Source organism: Nelumbo nucifera, chromosome 7, assembly GCF_055504915.1.
Source record: "Nelumbo nucifera cultivar China Antique chromosome 7, China Antique-T2T, whole genome shotgun sequence".
Taxonomy (NCBI): Eukaryota; Viridiplantae; Streptophyta; class Magnoliopsida; order Proteales; family Nelumbonaceae; genus Nelumbo; species Nelumbo nucifera.
The window spans coordinates 22,649,852-22,672,104 of NC_142655.1; the positions used below are offsets into that span (position 1 = coordinate 22,649,852).

Genomic DNA, 22,253 nt, shown 5'->3' on the forward strand with positions numbered 1-22,253 from the left:
AGCCCTCGGCACTCTGGCTTTCTTGAGATTCAAGAAAAACGTTCAGCTCGGCGAATTAAACCCGAGAAAGAAGTAGAACAAAGCTGCAGAGAAGAGAAGTTTGAAAACAGAAGAGAAAAATGAGCAGCATTGGAACTGGTTATGATCTTTCAGTCACCACCTTCTCGCCGGATGGCCGGGTTTTTCAGATTGAATACGCAGCCAAAGCCGTCGATAACAGCGGGTACCATCTTCCTTCCCTGCCCTTTATTCAACTTGGTTTTCTCAAATCTATTTTTTTTTTGTTTGCTTACGGTCTGAACCTGTTATAGGACTGTTATCGGCATCAAATGCAAAGATGGGATCGTTATGGTAAGGTTTCTTGGGCTTGGGATCTTCTAATTTCTGTTCCCTTTTGCGCTTTTTCGTTTTCTTTTCTTTTGCTGTATCCTTCTGGGTGGGTGAAACTGCTGATGTTGGTGTGCGATGGGGTTTAGGGTGTGGAGAAGCTCATAACGTCGAAGATGATGTTACCGGGCTCAAATCGAAGAATTCATTCAGTTCATCGTCATTCTGGCATGGTATTTTTTTCTTGTGTTTTCTTTGTTTTTATTTTGTCATTATGTCCTCTTTAGTCCTTCGTGATTTCGGGATTTCTTGTCTGCTCTTTTAGTTTTTCTTTTATTTCATCTTTATTGATGCATTATGAACTTTTCTAGGTTCCAGTTAATGGTGTCATTGTTAACATTGTTTTATGGGTTTCTGCTGTTACCATTTTTCTCTGATTCTGGAACCAACCATTCTTATGAAAAATAAGACTGCTGATCTAAACTCTGTTTCATAATATTGGCATATGGTTTTCCTGTTTTTTTTGCCACCATGTCTTGCAACTTGACACTGGAAATGCTGCTTATGCTCCTTTTGTCTCATTAAGGTACAGTTAGCATAGAAATGATAAATTAGTTCACTGAACTTACCATTGGAAGTTGCAATCTTACTTGTTAGTGTTCTTCCCCTTGTGATGAGAGTCCATATGTCCTTGAGATATGGACAAACCTTCTTAGTCTTGAAAATTCACAAAATATCAGCAAATGTTGAGGATACCATCAAAACTTTTTTATCGCAATTATATTTCTTTTTTTTTTTTTTGAGAAAAGGTAACTTGTAACTTTCATTAAAAAATCAATGGGGGGGGGATGCACAAGCAGAGGACAAAGCAAATCCAGAAAACACCTAGAATTATATAGACATTGAGTTACACTATACAAAAAAAGCCCCATCCACCCCTAACTTAGCCAAAAAATCAGCATTGGAATTTAGCTTCCTTGGTATCCATCTAAAAAACCAAAACGAGGAGGAAGTCAAGTCTCAGATCTCATTAAGAAGATAGGCCAGTCTCCAATGGCCCTTCTCATTATGAACTACCCAGCCAATAGCATTTCCAGAGTCCCCTTTAACAACAAGAGATCTGACTTGGATTGATTTAGCTATTCTCAAGCCAGTCAGAAGATCCCTAACCTAAGCTTTAGATGCATCAGCAGAGGCAGCTGGTGCACTAAAAGCCCAAATAATGGTATCAGCCCTCTTATGAATAAGGCCTCCTATACTGGCCGAAATTGGATGACCTGACATTGATGCGCAGATGCCATCAAACATCAAAATGTAATCGGAATCCAGCTTGGGAATGAGAGCTGGGCTGGATTGGTATTCAACATAAGCAGATGCCGAATTTCTATCAAGTTCCTGTCTAGGTCACCATAGTTGAGGCCTTTAAACTGATTGCTAGAAAGCATCCAAGAGAAGATGCAGGATAAAACTTTCCCTCTTAAGACCTTCAATCATAGTAAACTTATTCTAAAAAATTTTTCTGTTGCATTCCTCCCAGATACACAACATAACAACATGGATTAAAGTCCTCGAAAAGGTTCTACTTCTACCTCTGGAGCCCAACTTACAAGAAGGCCACTGATTGATGAAAGTAGAGATATTGTTGGGTGGGACCCAGTAGAAGATGAAGGAAGAACTGCCATAAACTATGTGCCACCACACGGTTAATGAGGAGATAGCCAATAGACTTGCTGTTTTTTTGATAGTTAAAAAGGAAACTTAGTAGAAGAGAATAGAACTTTACCCACTGAACAACAACAACAACAACAACAAAACAAGAAAACAAGATTGCAACTAAGCCCAAAACAAATGATCCCTGGAAACCCCTTGTTTAGCCAAAGTATCTGCGAACCCATTAGCTGATCTTCTTCCCCACTGAACTCTTATATTCATATTGCTGATGAGCCATTTAAACCTCTTTTGTCCTCCCTGTAATCCCAAATTACTGTTTCCAGGTTCTTCAACCAATCCGCCCCCAACTTAGAGTCCCCTTCATGTACATTACACAATTGAGGCGACAGATAAGAGATGCTTTTCTCCTTTGAATCTTCACAGGTGTTAATGTTCTCCCTAGCAGCTTCCCAAAGAAAGAATGACACTTTAGATGGAACCGCTGGAGGCTAAATTCTTTTAACCTAGAAGGCATGGGTTGGGAGCCAGCAGTAAGGTGGTTGAAGAAAGATTTGGTGAAATGAGCCATTGGAGGTTAAGAACCAAAAACAATTATCTGGGAGATGACAGAAGAGAAATACCTCATTTAAAGAAAGGAGAAGGGAGGATATTTCCTGAAAGTCCGAGACTCATGATCTGAAAGGGATCTACAGAAGTTGAATTTAATGGAGAGACCATAAGCACCTCTAGAGATGACACACAGAGGTTGAGAACCCCACCAGATATCTGTCCAAATTCTAATGAGGTTAGTGTTACCAGGTTTTGCTAACAGGAAAAAAGAAGGCTTGCATGATACCTTTCCACAGATTGGCCGAAGGGAATCTAGTTGTCACCAAGTTGCTGGCCCATCCGTTACTGTTCCTTCCATATATGCTTCTGATGATAGAGGTCCAGAAGCCGTCTTGCTCCATTGGAAACCAAGTTATTGGGTTTGCTGGAATAGGCTCAATGTTGTGAGTCTTTGGATCAATTCAACAATTTACTGGCTTTGGGCTTGGTGGTAGATATTTGCAAGCCCACGAAATTGAGTTGAGTTTATATACCTTTGGTGGCTGATTTCCGGTCAACATACAGCACATTTTGTTCCATTCCATACAGAGGAAGGAATGGATTTGACTCTGCTCTCCTCAACTTTTGGTTTTGCATCACTACACACTAACAGATGAGGTATCCATTGACAATTGACCCTTAGAGTAGGCCTTTGAATGGCTCATATCATGGTCATTAAAAGGTCTGTGTTGTTTCAGAATAAGAGTCAATGTGTTTATCTTAGAAACTGAAGGATGAGGAATGATACTTGTAAGAGGTTTTACAAGGATGTCAGGTGGGGTAGATTTGAAGGGGAAATGTCAAATGTAGAAGCAATGGAGAAACCTGTGGAAGTTGGTAGTCAGTTTCAGGGGAGAACTTCCCGCAAATGGCATATAACTTGGCAAAGATGGAAGGCAATAAGAGTAAATGGGGGTGGCCAGTGCCTGGTGAAGATCTATAACTGTGCAACTTTAAAGAGTAACTTCATTAGCCATGGGAGACTAGTGTCGACAAACCAGCCATGGCCTGGTTTGTTTTTTTGATCAATAACTGCATATTTCATTAAGAATTTTAAAACAGAATACACAAAGTGCATACAAAGGAGGAGAGGTAAACCCTCTTAACTCTCCTCAAACTCTTAATCAATGTTACAGCTGAGCCCAAAATAGTTGGTTTCTTCCCACTCCTTGTTTTGCTAGTACATCAGCCAGGGCCTGGTTTGTTGCTTATTATCCTACCTGTCCAAGAGCTTTGGAGAGTAATGTTGTTCATTGTTATCTTTATCATTTACCATGGAGGAGGCAGTTATAGCAGAGAATATCAGTCTCCCTTATTTTGATTGGTAACCAAGCAGTTATGTTAATTAAGAAAACTTCTCTTATTTCAAATATTGATATAGAGAAGACAGTACAAGGAGATCAGCAACTGGACCAGCACAAGGCTATCCTTGTTAATCCCCATTCTTGCAAGCTCATCAATGCATTAGCTGATCTAGGTATCCATCTGAATTCTGAATTAGCAATTCAGGTTAGATGCCAAACTTTCAGCTTTTCTTATTTTCTGCCTTAACAGCCAAGGGCCTTCTACTTCTTTCTCCAGCCAACTAATGACTACTTTGCAGTCCCCTTCCACAATCAGATTAGCACATCTTAGAGAATATGCCAGTTTCAGTCCTTGAGTGAGTGAATTAATCTCCGCACTTAGAGAGTTCCCTACCCCTTAAGGGCTCCAGCAACTTGATGATACCATACCATCATGGTCTCTGATTAAACCCTCGTGCCTGATGGTCCAGGGTTGCTGAGACTACAACCATCAAAGTTTAATTTGTGCTTCCCCCTCTTATTTGAAGCTGCCCAATTGTTGTCATAGGCCGTAGTCTTCTCTTATGCCAAATGTGGTTATACTGTAGTCTTCTCTTGTGATAATATCTCACTAATTTTTGACCTTTTGCTGTTTTCTAGGCTCTTTCCTCTTTTGATGAAGGTCCATCATGCCTAGTTTCTTTTCACTGTGATGCTTTATTATCTATAGAAAATAACCAAGGCCTCCATAAGTGCTACATGAGACTGCAAGCAACTACTTCTTTTTCAGATAAATTTAAGAAAAAAAAAGCCACCATCGAGCCATCTTTGTGGTATTATTTGTACGAATATTTGTTTATTGGAAAATACAAGAATATTAAATGCTGCCTACATCATAGGAATATGTTCTATGCTTATTTTGAAGATAGTTGTCAGGTATTTGACAGTTCTATGGAAATGCTATTGTTAGTTTGGTAATATTTTCCTATCAATTTTTTTTTTGTTTGAAAAGTAACTAATAATTTCATTAAAATAAAAAGAGAATACAAGAAAGTGGTGATAACTTATCACCCGAGAGAAGGAAAAACAAACTGATACAAATTATTACAAAAAGACAGCATACTACATAACTCTAGCAATATAGAGAGCAAACAACTCCAGGACTAGACCCTCAACCAACTTCCACATTTGCCCACCTGCATTGTGGGCAAGCATACAGAACCTAGCGAAACCAGGACCCTAATCTTCCCCTTCAAACACTTCCTCCTGTCCATCACCATTTTCATCCCACATCTCTCCTCCAATTACACCTTTCTTCAAGCTTTCTTTCCATTGCAACCATTGGAAGTTCAGTCTGCTATTTTTATCCTTTAGAAATATGTAGGGGAGGGACTTGATGCAGTCATAAGAAAGCAGAGAGTTTCTTTCGTTACCCTCTTGCTATTGTTATAAGATGGCAGAAGAAAGATTGTGAAACCTTCTATAGATAGCTGACTTTATTATTACTGTTGATGTTGTTAAAATCTGAGATTTGGATGTTGCCAGGATAGCATCCTAGTTGTAGAACTTCTTCTTGGTGGGTGTGTGTGTGGATGGTAGAAGGTTATTGAGTTGGTTAACATGTATCACTATCACATTGAAAAGTTATATGAGATGATGCCAATTCAGGGTCATTTTTTGTCATTTAGAAACCATTTCTTAGTCAAATGTGCTACTTTTGTTATGAGACCCGACAGAGATTTAATGGAAAGGAAGTTTTGTGACTCATAACCTTATAACAGGGTAGTCTTTTAGGTATCTAAAAGTTGTGGTTTAAGCCATTGTTACTAAAATCAGAGGAAGTTTTAGATTTTTTTTTTTTTGATTGGTGGGCTTTAGATAATTTCCCATTATTAGTTAGAGTTGTTCATTCCAATGTGTAGAATCAACTCCAAATACCTTTGTTTTAATTTTGTGCAGAATGGCTTAAGCATTTTCCATGTCTCAGAAATTTTTTCAGCTGATTTTAGAAAAATTGGTGACATTTCTTAAGGAACAGAACGGAATGGCAAAGCAGGATGTTGCCAACCCCATATAGTTAGGACAAGAATTAGATATGATGATGATGGTCACATTTCCTCAAGATTTTGTTGTAATTTGGAATATTTTTACTTGGTAAAGTGATTTACATTGGTATATCAAAAAATTTGAATTATCATCGAAATATTTAGAGGTAATCAATTTTTTTGTAAACCATGGCGACAGGATCATTTCATGTGGTAATCTGCAGAAATAGGCAGTGTCATGTAGGAAAGCTTAACCTAACCCTCTTATCAGGTCTGAAACATTAATAATTGTAGTAGAATGGCTGTGAATGCCTTCTTCCCTGCATTAGTTTTAGCCTAGGCATGGCTTAGAGTTTAATCTATAACTTGGTAATGTGTCTTTGTGTTATTAATATTAAGGTGGCATTTGATAAATCTGAAAATTCAGATCTGAAAAGTTAAAAAGATATTAAAAGTGTCTGAAATCTGAAAAGAGGCATAGATGCTTTTCTACTTTTTAGAGGATCTGAATCCATAAGTTTGTTTGTGTTGGATCAACCCTTTACCATCTGAAATTTACTGATTTTACTATTTTACCCCTAAAACATACTATTTGGAAATGTTGAATTCAATTTGCATTATCTCATAAAAAATAATTTTCAACCTCAAAATAATATTGAAACAATACAAATAAAAAATAAAAAATTAATAATTACTAATTAATAAATGAAACAATTAAAATTAGAAAAATAATTAATGACTATAAAAGCATTAAAATAATTAATAATTAATAAAAATATTATTATTATTCACTGAACCACCGCTGCTGCATGTTGCAGCGGCGATGGCAGGAAGACAAGAGAGAGAGAGAGAGAGCCGCCACTGCAACTTACAGCGGTGGTGGCGGGAAGACAGGGTGGAGAGAGAGAGAGAGGTCGAATGTTTAGGTTTTCTGGGTTTGGGGTTATCAGGGGTAACTCGTGTCATTTCCAAAATACTGAAATGCGTCTGAGCGCGTTAAGAGCCGGCCCAAGGTCTATTATTTTCAGATCTGAAAATAAGATTCAGACCAATTTTAAGAGGTAAAACCAAACAAGGGGTGAGGTCTGAAAAGTAGCATTTTCAGATTCAGACCTCTAAAAAGTGCAATCAAACGACCCCTAAGCTCCGAACTGAGATTAACTATCAAGCAAATTATGAAGAATTTTTAATGAAAGAGGAATTTATTGTTGTAATATTGCCTATTTGCATATTAGGTTAAATGTATCTGACTTTTCTCTGTACTCTTACAGGCTGTGGCTGGCTTAGCAGCAGATGGGAGGCAAATTGTTGCACGAGCCAAAGCTGAGGCAACTAACTATGAGAGGTAGCGTCATGAAATATGACTTTTTAGACATATCAAACCATAGATATGGTCAAAATTCTTTGTGCTTGTTTGTGTGGATTGTTTTTGCAACTATATAAATACATAAATATATTTATAATTTACATGCATATGTTTCACTTGTTTATAAAGGCTAACTAAAGTATGGAGCTCAAACAGGCAGTGAAGTGAATGAAAAGAACAAATGAGAAGTGAGGCTCAAAATATCCTTGAGAAATGGGAAGAAATTTGCTAGTTAAATGCTATGTTTGAGTTGCTAATATTCTTTTTGTGATATCCCATTAGTTTTTTTTTTGCTTATTTCTTTTTCAGTGTCATTCCTTGTTTTTTTTTCAGTTCCTTTTTTCTACTTAGTTTTCCTTTTCATTTTGATTTTCTACAATTAATTCAACACTTTTTTTTTGGATATTTATGCTCTTTCTCCACTTCTGTTTTATAACTTGTTATTTCATCCCCCCGGCTCCCCATTTTCTTTTTTAATTTTCACATGGCATCATTTTCTATTTCTACTCTGTGGTTATCTTTCTTCATGAATTTTCTCATTCTCTTTGCCACACCTTGGATTTGATGCAGGAACTGAAGAGTCAAAATTGGAACTTTCTGAAATTTTATGTATTTCTGTATTTTTGGACACTAGGGGTATTTTTGTCATTGGACCAGTTCTATGTCGGCCTGGCCCATGATATCTTGTTCTTCTAATTTAGTAAGATTTTTCTTTTTTTTTTTTTTTTATGAATGAAAGTAGTTTTATTAAATCAAATATCAATAATACAATCAGCCTAGGAGGAGGCACGAGGTGTTACCCCCCTAGGACTGAAACACCAAAACTGCCCAGGCCTGAGACATGATTACAAAGTAGCCCAAAATAGATCTCCCCTTGACACCCCTTGCTTGGCCAAAGAATCAGCCATTGCATTTGCTGATCTTCTGACCCACTGAAACTTGACAGTCATATTCCTTGTCATCCATTTAACTTTCTTTAACAGATCCCTGTAGCCCCAACAGGCTGTTTCTGGGCTGATTAGCCAGCCTACTACTACCTTGGAATCCCCTTCTACTAGCAGATTGGTCACTCCAATTTGACTAGCCATCTGTATACCTTGTACCGCTGCTAGTAGCTCTGCCCTTACTGAATCACCTTTCACTCACCTTTCACTCACCTTTCACCCACTGGTCCTGAAAATAGAGACAACATATTGCTGTCTTTGTCTCTCAGAATCCCACCTATTCCCGATGGCCCTGGGTTACCTTGGCAGCTACCATCTAAATTCAATTTTACCACACCATCCGGGGGGGGGATCCATTCAGCTTGTGATTTGATCTTGGTTTAGTAAGATTTTTCTTTTAATTTTCAGTTCCATTGCATTACTAGGTGGAAAGCTATTGAGTTTCTTGATGCACAAGATAGGCAGTGTCATTTTGGTAATTATGATGAACATATTCTCGGCCACAAAAGTCACTCTATAAATAGATGTATTCTCTTCATTTTGAAGCCAGTGTAGGTTTCTTAGAGCTCTTTTGCAAGCTTGCTGTAATTGTATGGAGTGATTCCCTAAAACTCTAGAGTGATTCTAAGTCTCTTGGAGTGGTACCTTGGGGTTTCTTGTTCTCTCTCTCTCTCTCTACTCTTTCCCTTCTTTCTATATTTCTCTCTCTCTGATTACAACTTCTTTGTAATATGGGATCACAATTTATTTGAGGGCTGGAACAGGGTTAATTCTAGCTTGTATCAACTTACTCTATCCCTGGTGCATTAGGATCTTTTTCTGAATAGATACAATTCCATGTCTCTATGGATCATTTTCCACATCAGTTCCAAATTGTTTTGATGATTGTTTTCACAAAAAAAAAAAAATCTATGTTTCGGTGTTAGTTGTTTCCTGGGTGAATTGCTTTGTTTAGTGCATTTCTCAATAAAAATCTTCTTACTTTACAATCAATAGATGGAAACAGATGCATACACTGTAATATCAGGTTGGAGACTCTATATCTTATTGTTGTTTTAATTAACAACCGGTTTAATTGATAAAAAGTTTCAGCCCCAAAATGAATTCATAAGTTGACATCTTTCTGCATATTTTTTTAGATCTGCATCACTCACTCAATGTATTTCTATTAACTGCTTTGTACCAAGACTTACTAGTTGATTGACGGCCAATTATCACTCATGGAGTTGATTGAACAAAAATCTCTCTGAAAAAGAAAGAAGCCCAAAATTCGGATTAATAGGGAAAAGTGGAATAAGAAAACTTGTTTAAGGATATAACAGGTATAAAATTTTCTTATGGTGTAAAGCCTGGAAGTTTCTTTACAATCTTTTTCCATAGATAAAACTATACATTACTAACATTATCAACCTATCAATAATAACCATCGAATTGGTAAATTCATGAAGAGGGAAAGAAATGAGAGTTTATTCATGAATTGGTAAGTTTCTTTACAATCTTTTGGAATGGTTATTTTTTCTACTGGGTTGGAGATAACCCTATCCATTAATGTGTAAGTTTATTTAAATCAAGCTTTTTCATGTTGCCAAGGAGGAGAGTGAAAGTCTTATGAGGATGTGCAAGGACAGTGGTGGTATGGACAATAAGGGAAGAAAGAAATGAGAGGATTTTCAATGGGAACGCAATGTAGCAAGGAAGCAATCATTGAAAATATTGCAGTGAAAGTCATGTATTGAATAAAAACCTTGTATAATTTTGGTCTGTTTTCAATGGATGATATCCTTGGAGGATGGCAATGAGTTGTCTGCTTCTTCAACTGGACCCAAGTACAACACAATCCATCAAGTGCTAATCAAGTAAATTTGAGCTTTGATGGGTATAGTATGATGAATCCAGGACCTAGGGGTGTCAATTGGACTGGATTTGGTCCAATCCGATCCAGTCCAATGTGAGTCCATTACAAATGTACCAGGTCCAATCCAATCCAATCCAATGAATATTTTGGACCATTTTGGATCGGTCCAATTCAATATCTTGACTGTCCAATCTGTTCAAATTTCTTTTAATTTAGATTGGTTTTAATCCAGGTCCATTGACACCTATATTCTTATCTTCTATCAATCCAATCCAATCCAATATAAATTCATTACAGATGGACTAGGTCCAATCCAATCCAATAAATAATTTGGACCATTAAGTCTGGACTGGTCCACTTCAATATGTCTTGTTGGTCCATCCAATCCGTTCAAATTGATTTTGGATTGGACCCCATCCAATCCAAAGCCGGTCCATTGACACCCCTACCAGGACCCTCAAGAATAGGTAGGGTGTTTAGGGATGAACATCAAAGCATATTAACAATATATTTGAGCCCGTTTGGTCATGATGACTCAATAACAGATCAATTATATTGGGCTCAATTATAATATGAAGAGAAAGGAGGTGACTACTTGCTATCCCATGCACAGGGATGCTTGGCATATTACATAATTCATTCCTTTCCAGATATAATAATGTTTAAAAAGGCACCAATAAAAATGGTTCTACACCTTAGCCAAGACATGGAATAATTTACACTCTAATATAGATATACACCCTATTTAGGGGGGTGCAAGTTGGGTGCCCAACTTTGAGAATTTACCTTTTCTCAAAGAAAAAAATTTACACAACATCGGGTCTAGGTCCTTTCGCAATGCCCATTCAAATTTTTTGACAAGAACTGAATTGAGTTAGAGCAGCAACTTGGGCCTAATTTGAAGCTATCCTATTCCTATGTGGCATATTGGAGGCATTGAGACACGTCTATCACAAAAGGATTTGATCGTAAATGAGTAGACAATCCTTCTTTGTAATATGGTAACTTTTTCTCAGAAAAAAAATATTGGTTGTAGATGAATAACTTGGACATAGAGCAATGTCCTCTAGTGTTTGCAGCCTAATTGGTGAACATTGTTAGACCTAGACTCGACCCAAAACTGATTGTCACTAAGTCGTAGTTTAAATGGTTTGACTGTTTGGTTTGGTTGTTCAAATTTTTCAATTAAAAATTCCAAGAAGGAAAAATTAAATAATAGAAAATAGTTCCTATTATCTTTTAAATCTATTTTGTATTAAAATTAGCTTAAAACAATAAATATTATAGGAATTCATCAACAAAACAATAAATATTATAGGCTATAACTATAGTTGTGAAAATATTACAACTTATGATACAATTCATAATTTGTATCAAGAGAAATGAACCTCAAGGCCTTTGATTTGAATTTTATGTTGGAATCATATTTTGTAAAAACCTTAAATTAATGCTATGATCTATATGATTTATACGGTTCAAATCAACTCTACTTTGTCATTTCTTTGTTCCAGACTTGTTCTAAAGTCCTTTGTAGAAAATGATTTATATAAGTATTTATCACCTTTTAGAAACCATGTTGAGTTTATTTTCTGTCATATATAGTTTAAACAACCATTATATGTGGATTATTTGACTTTTAAGTTGAACTTGCTGATATCATCTGTGGCTCCTAGTGTAGAAGTGATAAATTCTATTGTTTTAGGTACACATAGTAGATATGGATTAAAATAGGGTAAAAATAGCTTTCACTATATATTTAGATTTTAAGTATATCTATTTATAATTTTCTGACCAATTTGTAAAAAGCAGAACTAATTTTATGTTTTATAATATGATTTGATTCAATTTTCTCTACAATTTATGATACAATTATGATTTTCAGAGCATTAATGTAACATGTTCTAGAACATATATATGAGGTAGGTTTGTCCAAGTCGACATTTCTCAGAACCTGACAGCCTAAAAATCTGTTTTTGTTGCTGATTCCTGGTTATAGTGGTCTGACTGTCTGACTGTTGAGTTGGTCTAAGTATGATTAAGCTCAGTGGAACTTCTGCTGAAACAGAGGTTTTAGGCTTTTAGCCATAATGTTGATTGTTGAGAGCATGCATATAAATTAAAGAAATAGCAATACTCTCTACTAAATGAAACTGAATTTTATCTCTAGCCATGACAAATCATCATATCTATGAGAAAATAGTATTTTGAATCTATTAATTTCAATATATGAAACATGGCATTAAAATAGTTCATATTTTATTGAAGAATTTCATATAAAAAAGTATTAGCAACTAAAGAAGGCTTTAATTTTATATTAATAAAAGATTGAAGAGAGAATAACAAAAGGAAAAGAAGAACACAGGTGGAGCCCCTATTCTATTTAATGTGTGAAAGCGTAATTGAAACAAAAAACAGATGCCTATTTAATCCATGTTTTGTTTCTTTCTCTCATCTCAAAATCTTTGGATCCTTTATGCTTTTAAAATCCTAAAAGAGAGCATATGTAATAGGATGCATCAGCACATTCTTATAAGTAATAAAATGCATCCATAGTAATAATATTATTACATTAAGATTTTCTTTGGCAATGAAAATTACCATTTCTCAAAAATTATTATATTAAGATATCTTGTGAATTGCAAGTCTTGTTGCACGGGAAGGGGCCTTGTTGCCTTAGAAGGTGCTTAGGTCCTGTTTGGTTTGCTGCCAGGTGCTTTGTTTTTTATCCTTTATTGTTGATTTTGGGGGGAAAAATGAGCAACAAAGTTCTTTGTTATGAATGAGTTTTAAGTCAGTTATGATGAAGCTTCTTGACTAATTCAAAAGTTAGCACTTATCAAAAAATAATTAAATAGTTAAATGAACTCATAAGTCATAACATCGAGTCTCCACAACCAATAAATAGAAAATAATACAAATACTGCTGCTGTAAAAATACTGGAACTATTTGATAAAAGAAAAAGTTATGTAGCCCATTGTTGGCCATTTGACTTCCCCATTATTTACTTCAGCCACCAATTTTATGTGCCGAATGCTTATTTGTACAATGTTTTTTTTTTTGTCATTTCTTGTGCTATCTGTATGTCTTTTCTCCTTATCTCTGTGGTCAACAAGAACGTTGAACTTTCTAAATGATAATATCAGCATATATATATATATATATATATATATATATATATGTGTGTGTGTGTGTGTGTGTGTGTGTGTGTATGTATTAGATTTTCTGCATTTCTATCTGGGTTTTTAGTTATTAAATTTTCTAAATATCTCTCCAAATGTTCATTTACAGATTATGATGTTTTTTGTTGTGCAGTGTTTATGGTGATTCCATACCTGTGAAAGAACTTGCTGAACGTGTTGCTAGTTATGTGCATTTATGTACACTTTATTGGTGGCTCAGGTTTGTAACGATAGATAATTACATTTCAATTATGATACATTTTCATTCCTTTCCTCCCTTTACATTGCCAATTTTGTTTTTTTCTTGATGAAAAGAATCAACATTTATGCAGACCTTTTGGATGTGGAGTAATTCTTGGAGGCTATGACAGAGAAGGACCACAACTATACATGATTGAGCCTTCTGGTGTTTCCTATGTGAGTTAAAACTTATAGCTGTTGGACAAACGGTGCTCATTTGATTATTTTACTTGCCTTATTTGATGCTGTTAAAATTTCTGTTAATCTGGTTGATGATAAAAAGGCATACATAGTCAAATGCAAGGTGCCAAGTGATTGATTGGCAAGGCCTCCTGCTGGTTGTAGCAGAGGCTTGGAATCGAATCCTGCACTATGTTTGGGGGATGGGCTAACCCCGTTGTGTAGCCCCGTGGAGCAAAAAAAAGGCATACATAGACAAATGATGCTCCTTTCTTTCTCATGTAATCTCATAAAAGAAGTTCTCTTTGCTTCCTCTTTTTCTTTTTCTAAGCTGAGTTGTTACTGTATACTTCTTTCCTCGTTATTTTTTATCTGTTTGCACAAACATGTATTTTGGATTATGTAGTTGTGTATCTAAGATCCCTTCTAATTTACCAATTTACATTGTGAAATTGTTCTAGAGGTACTTTGGTGCTGCAATTGGAAAGGGGAGGCAAGCAGCTAAAACGTAAGTTAGTTATAGTACATTTTTTTTTTTTGGAAAAAGGATTAGTTATAGTACATCTTTCTAAATGAATCTAAGTTAATATTGTTAGCCAAACTCTAATAATTGTTCAACAATGGCTTAGTGGTGCAAATGGTACATATACATACAATGGACTTCCTGTAATGCCTGTTAAAATAATTAATAATTAAATAAAAGCCAATATAGAGAATGGTCTGAATCATATGTTGGATGGTTGTAGTGGTCAAGTTGATTAAAATTTTGGTGAGCTTAGTTTAGAGTAATTGTGTTCAGCATGTGCATTGCATATTGTATGTCATTGCCAGACTGTTTTAAGGCTCGTTAAGAATTTAGTAATTCCTTATTTTGTGGCCTTCAATGAGATTAGGAGTAAGAGCAACATTACATATGTTTAGTGCTTGAACAAAAATGGGATTTATTCTTTTGACCTTTTCCTCCTCTTAACATATCTCTTATTATTATAATCCCTCTTGTAGGGTTTGATTGTCTTATTTATATATGATCTGACTTAGTTCATTTAATAATTGTGCTGATATGGTTAGTTGATGGTGTCGACAGAGAGATCGAAAAGTTGAAACTTTCTGAAATGACATGCAGGCAAGGTGTCATTGAAGTTGCAAAGATGTGAGTGGTTTCTGTTATCATTGTTTATGCTTGACTTGATATAGTAATTAATGCTCACCTTCATTATTTTACCTATGATTTCCCTCCATATTGCCATTTTATTTCTGTACTTATACATATAGATGGAAACATGAGAATCTGACCTGAGCATGGGGGAGGGGGCGCTTCTTTGTGCTCAACATTTTTCCTTACTGCAAGGACTCAAAATAACTAGAAGTTTCAGCTTGATAGGTTGGAAATTGAAGGTGATTCCCAGTACATTATAGGCTAGAACTTCATTATGATGGATTATGAGATTAGCAAATGATCTAGCAGACACCTTGGTGAGGTCTGGAGTTCAAAGGGCTGGGATGTAAATGGATTATGCAATGCCAGAAAAGAGGGGCTAAGGTGTTTGGAGGGTGACTGTGAGCATGGGGGAGGGGGCGCTTCTTTGTGCTCAACATTTTTCCTTACTGCAAGGACTCGAAATAACTAGAAGTTTCAGCTTGATAGGTTGGAAATTGAAGGTGATTCCCAGTACATTATAGGCTAGAACTTCATTATGATGGATTATGAGATTAGCAAATGATCTAGCAGACACCATGGTGAGGTCTGGAGTTCAAAGGGCTGGGATGTAAATGGATTATGCAATGCCAGAAAAGAGGGGCTAAGGTGTTTGGAGGGTGACTGTGATATATATCGTCCAAAGCTTCAAATTTTTATTTTATTTTAGGGTCATTACTAAGACACCCTCTATAGTTCCACCTAATTACTAAGACCTACCCTATAGTTTGTGTATTACTAAGGCACCCCCTCTACTTTGAAATGAAAAACATTGTAACTCTAATTTGTTTAAATCATTCATGTTCTGAAACTATTTGACTCAGATAGTCAAACAATCTAAGTATTTCTTATCTCTAGGTTGAAGAATAATTTTATTTTAGGCTAGAATAGAAATCTCTCTTGCTCACGCACACATGCATATGCTTGTGCGTGTGTGAACACATACACACTTTTATATGAGTCCTGCACTTGTTTGCAGTGAGCTTGCCATGCACTTGCATTTGAGTCTGTGACAGGTGTCCCAACTTCCATTACACTTGCAAGTACCTGTGCATATTGGACACCTGTCAATGACTCAATGCAAGTGCACAACAAGTGCTGCAGATCTGGATTGCTTTTACACATGCTTGCACCCACTCACCTACATCTGTGCATGTGAGAGCTTTTATAGTTTGAATTCTTTCCATTCCATTGGTTTCTTATTTTGTCATCAGACTCAACTGAAACTCATAGAAATAACATTATGCTTATTTGATGCTTGTGTGCCAATAAATTTGAAAGGCTAATCTAATATACTGAACCTTGAAGTTATCACAGAATCAGCTGTTTTGATTGAAAATCGTCAGGAAGACTCACTGTTTCTCATGGCCATTTACTGCATCCTATTCTAAGTTTTACCAATTACTACGTAGCAGTTTTTAACTTTTGTCTTGCAAAAGAACTTAAGGAACTCCCTTCACTTAAAAAATGGAGACGAGTCCAATTGGAACTGGAGAAACTATTTGCTTTGACCATGTTTATTTTATTTGCAATTTTACTTGTTTGATAAAATTCCTTCACTTTTTTCGTTTGCATATCTGGTATGCAGCATTTATGGAGTACATGATGAGGCAAAGGACAAAGCCTTCGAATTGGAGATGAGCTGGGTCTGCGATGAGTCAAATCGACAACATCAAAAGGTAAAATTGTATCCTGGTAGACCTCGCTGTCTTTGTAAAGTAAATGTAATGGTGTCATAGGTATCATTCAAAAGCATTGAATATATATTAGGGCTGCAAATGGATCAAAATATTATAAATTGATTGTTAAATCAAATCGGATTTTATTAGATTGGGAAGGGTTTATCCATACTTGATCCATTTATAAACAGATCGAATTTGGACAATCGGATGCCATTTTGCAGCCCTAAAATATATAATAGGTGCAATAATAAGTGAAATGGGAGCTCACAAACCTTGATTTGGTAGTGTGATGATGAAGCAGCAGGGAATGCTCAAGTCATGATGGATTTTTTCTTTTTCTTTTTTTTTTTTTAGCTGGGGGGGGGGGGTTGACTAGGTTTGAGGGACAAATGAATGCTAGGTTTTCTCTTTTTATATGATTACACCATGGAGTTGCAATATAAACAATTAGTAATTTTATGCGTTGATCTGCTTATTTTGATCTTCAACTATTCAAACAATTGTAACAAAAAAATGCAAATTATCATTTTTAATGTGCAACTCAGTGAAAAAAAAAGGATATTGAGTTAGTCACTTGTTTAAACAAAGTGGAGTTGGAATTTCTTTTTCTTTAAACCTATGCAGTGGGTTTTAGCAACCAAGTTCAAGAATCATATCTTTGGTTTTATACTTTTATTCTTGTATTCATTTATTTGCTTTTGAAATTTCAGGTTCCAGATGATCTCTTAGAGGAAGCCAAGGCAGCAGCCAAGGCTGCATTAGAAGAAATGGATGCAGATTGATAAAATAAAAGAACATTGTCCATCTGTGATAGAAGTACCGTTGTCTTGGTTGTGTAGGAAGCTGTATCTTTTTATTTTATTTTTCTCTTCTTTTCAGCTCTTTTGTCTTTGTACCTTGCCTTTTTTTTTTTAGTTTTGTGGGGTTGCTAATATGGACATATCAAAATCTGCCGCCCAGGGTAAGGTCTTAGGGGGTTACAGACCATTGGACATTGGATCCTTCATGGGTCTCGGCGCAAGGGAAATGAAAAGCTAGTATTGCAGGTTTATAATGTCGAGGCAGTGCTGACTTTGGATCTGAACAACTCGTTTATTTGAATAGCCACTTGAAACCCTGGATTAAAGATTCTAGATCCCTGTAGCTAGATCAAATATGGTAGCTTCAAGAGTTCATTTGTAGTGAGTTCTAGGTCTTAATGCTTGAAGCCATAAATAATCTTTGTTTGTCTTCTTTGACTTTGAGAACACCTGAAAACCAAGGTTCTTATTATCTTTGCTTGCAACAGCTGACCAGGGTTCTTGTAGCTCTCAACTTCATGATAACTGCGTTTTTATTATATTCATATGGATGATGAAATGATTCTTCCATTATCTTCCAAAACGTTTACCGTGAAATGGTGCAGATTCCGTCAACAGATCTAGACCCCTTTTTTTCTCTGTAAAACTATAAGAAAACTATATGCATGGCAAAATATTAAATTAGGCCATGCTCTGATAATCTCCCAACAAAATCTGTTCCATGAGGAAGACACTTGTACCACCTTCCCCACTTTAGCCTTTTGATACCGATCCTCTCTAGCCTTACAGGGCAGGTATCACGTTAAGGTGTTGTAACTTGTAAGGGCTTCTTGTGTAAGAACAGTACACTTTCCACATTCTCCATGGATTTTGTTTCTGGAAAACAATTGAAAAACAGATTGTCAAATTCTGGCGTATTTTTTAGGCTCAAATTTTAATCTGGTTCTTGCCCTCTGTATTGGCTGATTTGACCACACAAGTCCAGAATGATAAGAATCTAGGATAAATGCAATCATTGAACTTGCTGCCTTTGGAATTGGCTACTTGGCTGGATTTTCTGGATGAATGTTGAATAGGGTTTATCCTTCAGGACTTGAAGTTTAGATCATAGCATTACAACAAATTGGTAGTGTAATTGGATAATGGTGAAGAATCTTGTCTTCAAGCATGTCACTTGGGGCTAGAAGTTGAAAACTTGAATTGGAAATATTAGGGTCTGTTTGGTTTGTGGGAGTAGGGAATGGTCATTTCCTCCCCTTGCTTGAATCGGACGGGCGGGAGAAATAGACCATTCTGATTCCAATTTCAATGGATTCCAGTTCTGGTTCCAACTGTGAACTAAACAGACCTTTAACCTGTTTGGTGGAGATGTATAAATAAGTCGATACAAATAACAATTTATTCAGGAATGAGATAGAAGAATAAATAAAGGGTTATAATTTAATTGAACTATTGAAGTTAAAATGTTGAATACAAATCTATAGAATAATGCCCAATTTAATATAATCAGAAAATATATCAATATTTTAATCATTATTGTATATGCATATTGATATTTTGTATCTTTTAACTTTTAAACCATATTTCCCAATTTCTTTTACCATTTTCAACGTTTCATAACTCAAAGATAGCTTGGCTACTAAATAACATTAGTTTCAGTTAACATCCATTAGGTTACTGTTAATAGTCAACTATTAATGTTATTTAAAGTAATAACCTGTCCCTAATTCTGTGTAGGGGGTTCAAAAATTGACCTGTAACTCTGTAAGCACCAATATATTTGTGATATTTTGAACCTTGATGACTTCATTGTTTAAAATGTCGATACAATAATATCGACTCGTATCTTATAATTATATATTTCCATAGAGATCATCATGTAGCATGGGTGGAATGGGGTTATTGCCATTCATTCCACACGTGCCAGTTGGTATTGTTGCATCGTGTCCTTGTAATGGTTTGATACAGTGGAATAGGGCTTCTTTTTCAACACATTTTCTCATTTTCAGGAGGCTTCCCATCTTTATAAAAAGGATGCATTTTCGTCATTTAATCTTTCAACATTCAGTAGATGAAGATTTACATATTTTGGCATTTGAAATTCAAGGATATATTTATTTGTTATTGGAGCATGATTGTTTTTTTTGCTGGATTAGTAGATCCATGGATTAAATCCGTGGAACTGCAAAACAAGAGGTGTGGGATCAAACCTGAACTGCAAGCTTTCACTGCTATGGCCAGTGGGTCTCATGTGCACCCAGCTCTGTCCCCACTTCTGATTGTACAGCAGTCTCAGAAGCCAATCTCCCACCTAACAAGGTGGCCATGATGATCGACAATAATAATAATAATGATGATGATGAAAATCTTATTTTTTTGTTGGTTAAGGTTGAGCATGTGTGCAACAACAGTCTAAGAAACCAATCTCCCACCTAACAAGATGGGCATGATGATAGACAATGCCAATAATAATAATAATAAGGGTAAATTACAAAAACATCCCCTATAGTTTCATTTTAATAAATACCTCTCCTGAATTTTTGAGAAACTCGACAAAAACCTCCCTTCTGTTACTGTCCCAGACTGAAAACATTAGATTGATGCACCAGTTTTTTTCAAATATCCATTCTACCATTTTATAAATTATTTTACATACAAAATTATTGAAATAATCACATTTTAATTCAACAAAAAAGACATTTCAGTAATTTTGTATGTAAAACTACTGAAATGATTGTTAAAAGAGGTTTTTGTTGAATAAAATGGGGTTATTTCAGTAATTTTGTATGTAAAATAATTTATAAAAGGGTAGAATGGGTATTTGAAAAAAAAATGATGCATCAATCTAACATTTTCATCTGGGACAGTGTGTGATGATCAGCTGTTGGTTTTGGACACCCTAAGACCATACCCACTTTACACCCTTTATTACGTAATCTATTTTCGATCTTCCAGGTTTACGGGATTAATTCTTATAAAATGATCCTGAACTCAAATAAAACCTTAAATTTTCTAAATTATTCCGAAAGGTATTTTAGTGACTGGGTCACAGGTCAAACAGTCCCTCTGTTTGGTTCGACTATTGGACTCATTGAAACAAAAATGCAAAAAAGGATTTAGAGGGGCTAAAAAAAGACCTGAAGTGGACCATTTTCTTAAAAAACAATTCGACTTTCAGCTCCCGGTCTAATGGTAGGATGCTTCATTAACGCCTTCTACTACTAATCTATCAATGTTGGTTGGATAATTGGATGTCTCATGCAGACAGAACTGTCATTACCTAATGCAAAATTTGTAGTTTTTGTCTCATTTGCACTGCCTTCTATCTTACTCTATCTCATGTAAAGTGCAGACTACATCATTTTACTCCTCCCCAACAAACAATTTTCCTCCTACCCATAGTCTTCAAGGCGACAAAGTAAGGCTAAGCAACAAGGGAGGCATCTTGTTGCCTAGTCGCCTAGGCAATGGAATTCTTTAAATAACCATAAATCCTATGGTAATATCCCTAGGTTCATAGCAACCATCAATAATCTTTCATTAATGATTATCTATAATCTCCGGAAAATGGTATAAGCTTCATATTAAAATAGAACATCAGGGTTCAAAAAAATATATTAAAACATAGAAAATCATATATTCATGAGAAGAAAAAGAAGAAAATATAGGGGCTAATCCCCCTGTTTTTTGTCCTAGAAAACGAAGAAAAGAAAGGGTGGAAGGAGAAAAAAGAAGATGATGAGGACAGAGAAACTGATTTGACAAAATTTTAAGTGTTGATTGAATCTAACAAATACAAAATAATAAAAAGAAACTAGTATATAAACCTACAAAATAAATATTTTAGGTTAATAATATCAATTTTATTATTATAATCTCAAAAAATATAAAATATAAAAATCTTCCATAGCAATATGTACAAAACAGGTAGGCAATTAAGCAAGGTGACCATCCATGGGTGTCACCTTGACAACTATGTTCTGCTTCCATTCTCTTTCATATAAATTGAAGACCACATTATTTTACTTTTTTCTACTCCTCACAAACAAATAAAACAAAAATCAAACTTGAAGCAAAAGTAAACAAAAACTTATACCCAACCCATTTGCATTCCCAGGCATTCACACCAGTGTAAATGAATTTTGCACTGCAACCAGACAGAGTCTTATGAAACATTGGGTTTAGAGCAAGCTTATTGTGGCTACTGGCTAATGGCCTGCCAGCAAGGCATCATAGCTACCAAAAGCATCCAAAACTGATATCTACCGAAGAAAATAAATGCACAACCATGAAAGTAACAGAATAATTGGCCCATGACTTTCATGGTACTGGTATCAATGGGTGCCAACATACATTGGATATTGGTCTCTCAGATTAATAGGACTGAGCCCCAAAGCATTGGATAAATGGGTCTAATTTAAGACCCTTTTGGAAATTGGGTCTAATCCTGGTCTTGATTGTCTGGTAAAGTATGGAGTCTTGAAATTTATAGAAGAAATGGAACGAGGTCAGGTCTAAACGCATGGGACCACTAATTATGGTCAGAATATCAGGACCCACATTGGATAGGTCCAACCTAACAAAAAGAGCTTTGACAGATGTCATTAGACCACAAGATTTTTGCTTAAAAATACACATTCTGGTCAGAACTTAAGCTGAATTTTATCCCCAATAAATCCTCAAGGTGGGACCCTTTTGAACGATGGGTCTTCATCCCCCCCTGACCCAACCTTTTCTCCAAGAAAAAGTAGAAGACAAGAGATTTCCCTTAGGGTTGAAATTTATAGACGAACGCAATTTCACCTGTCCCCTTTTGTTTTTAGCGTTTCTGTGTAAAAGGAAGTACTGATTGTTTGGTGCATCGGGTCTGGAACCACCTCTGTCATTTGGGGAATCC

At 35.7% G+C, this 22,253-nt stretch overlaps 1 protein-coding gene across 1 annotated transcript; it reads left to right on the forward strand.

Annotated features, from left to right (window-relative positions):
• On the forward strand, window positions 1–17,843 carry PAG1 (20S proteasome alpha subunit G1). The gene is made up of 10 exons (XM_010253451.2): window positions 1–223; window positions 312–351; window positions 477–560; window positions 7,186–7,259; window positions 13,393–13,479; window positions 13,592–13,676; window positions 14,141–14,187; window positions 14,764–14,829; window positions 16,463–16,553; window positions 17,267–17,843. Exons 1-10 carry the CDS (start codon window positions 120–122, stop codon window positions 17,336–17,338), a joined length of 750 nt encoding a protein of 249 aa, XP_010251753.1. The 5' UTR covers window positions 1–119; the 3' UTR covers window positions 17,339–17,843.
• Window positions 17,844–22,253: the final 4,410 nt, after the last annotated feature.

Coding starts and splice junctions, on each gene's coding strand:
- PAG1 (XM_010253451.2), top strand. CDS start 120: ATGAGCAGCATTGGAACTGGTTATGATCTTTCAGTCACCACCTTCTCG. Junction 7,260..13,392: donor GAGGCAACTAACTATGAGAG/GTAGCGTCATGA, acceptor TTTGTTGTGCAG/TGTTTATGGTGATTCCATAC. Junction 14,188..14,763: donor GGGAGGCAAGCAGCTAAAAC/GTAAGTTAGTTA, acceptor TGGTGTCGACAG/AGAGATCGAAAAGTTGAAAC.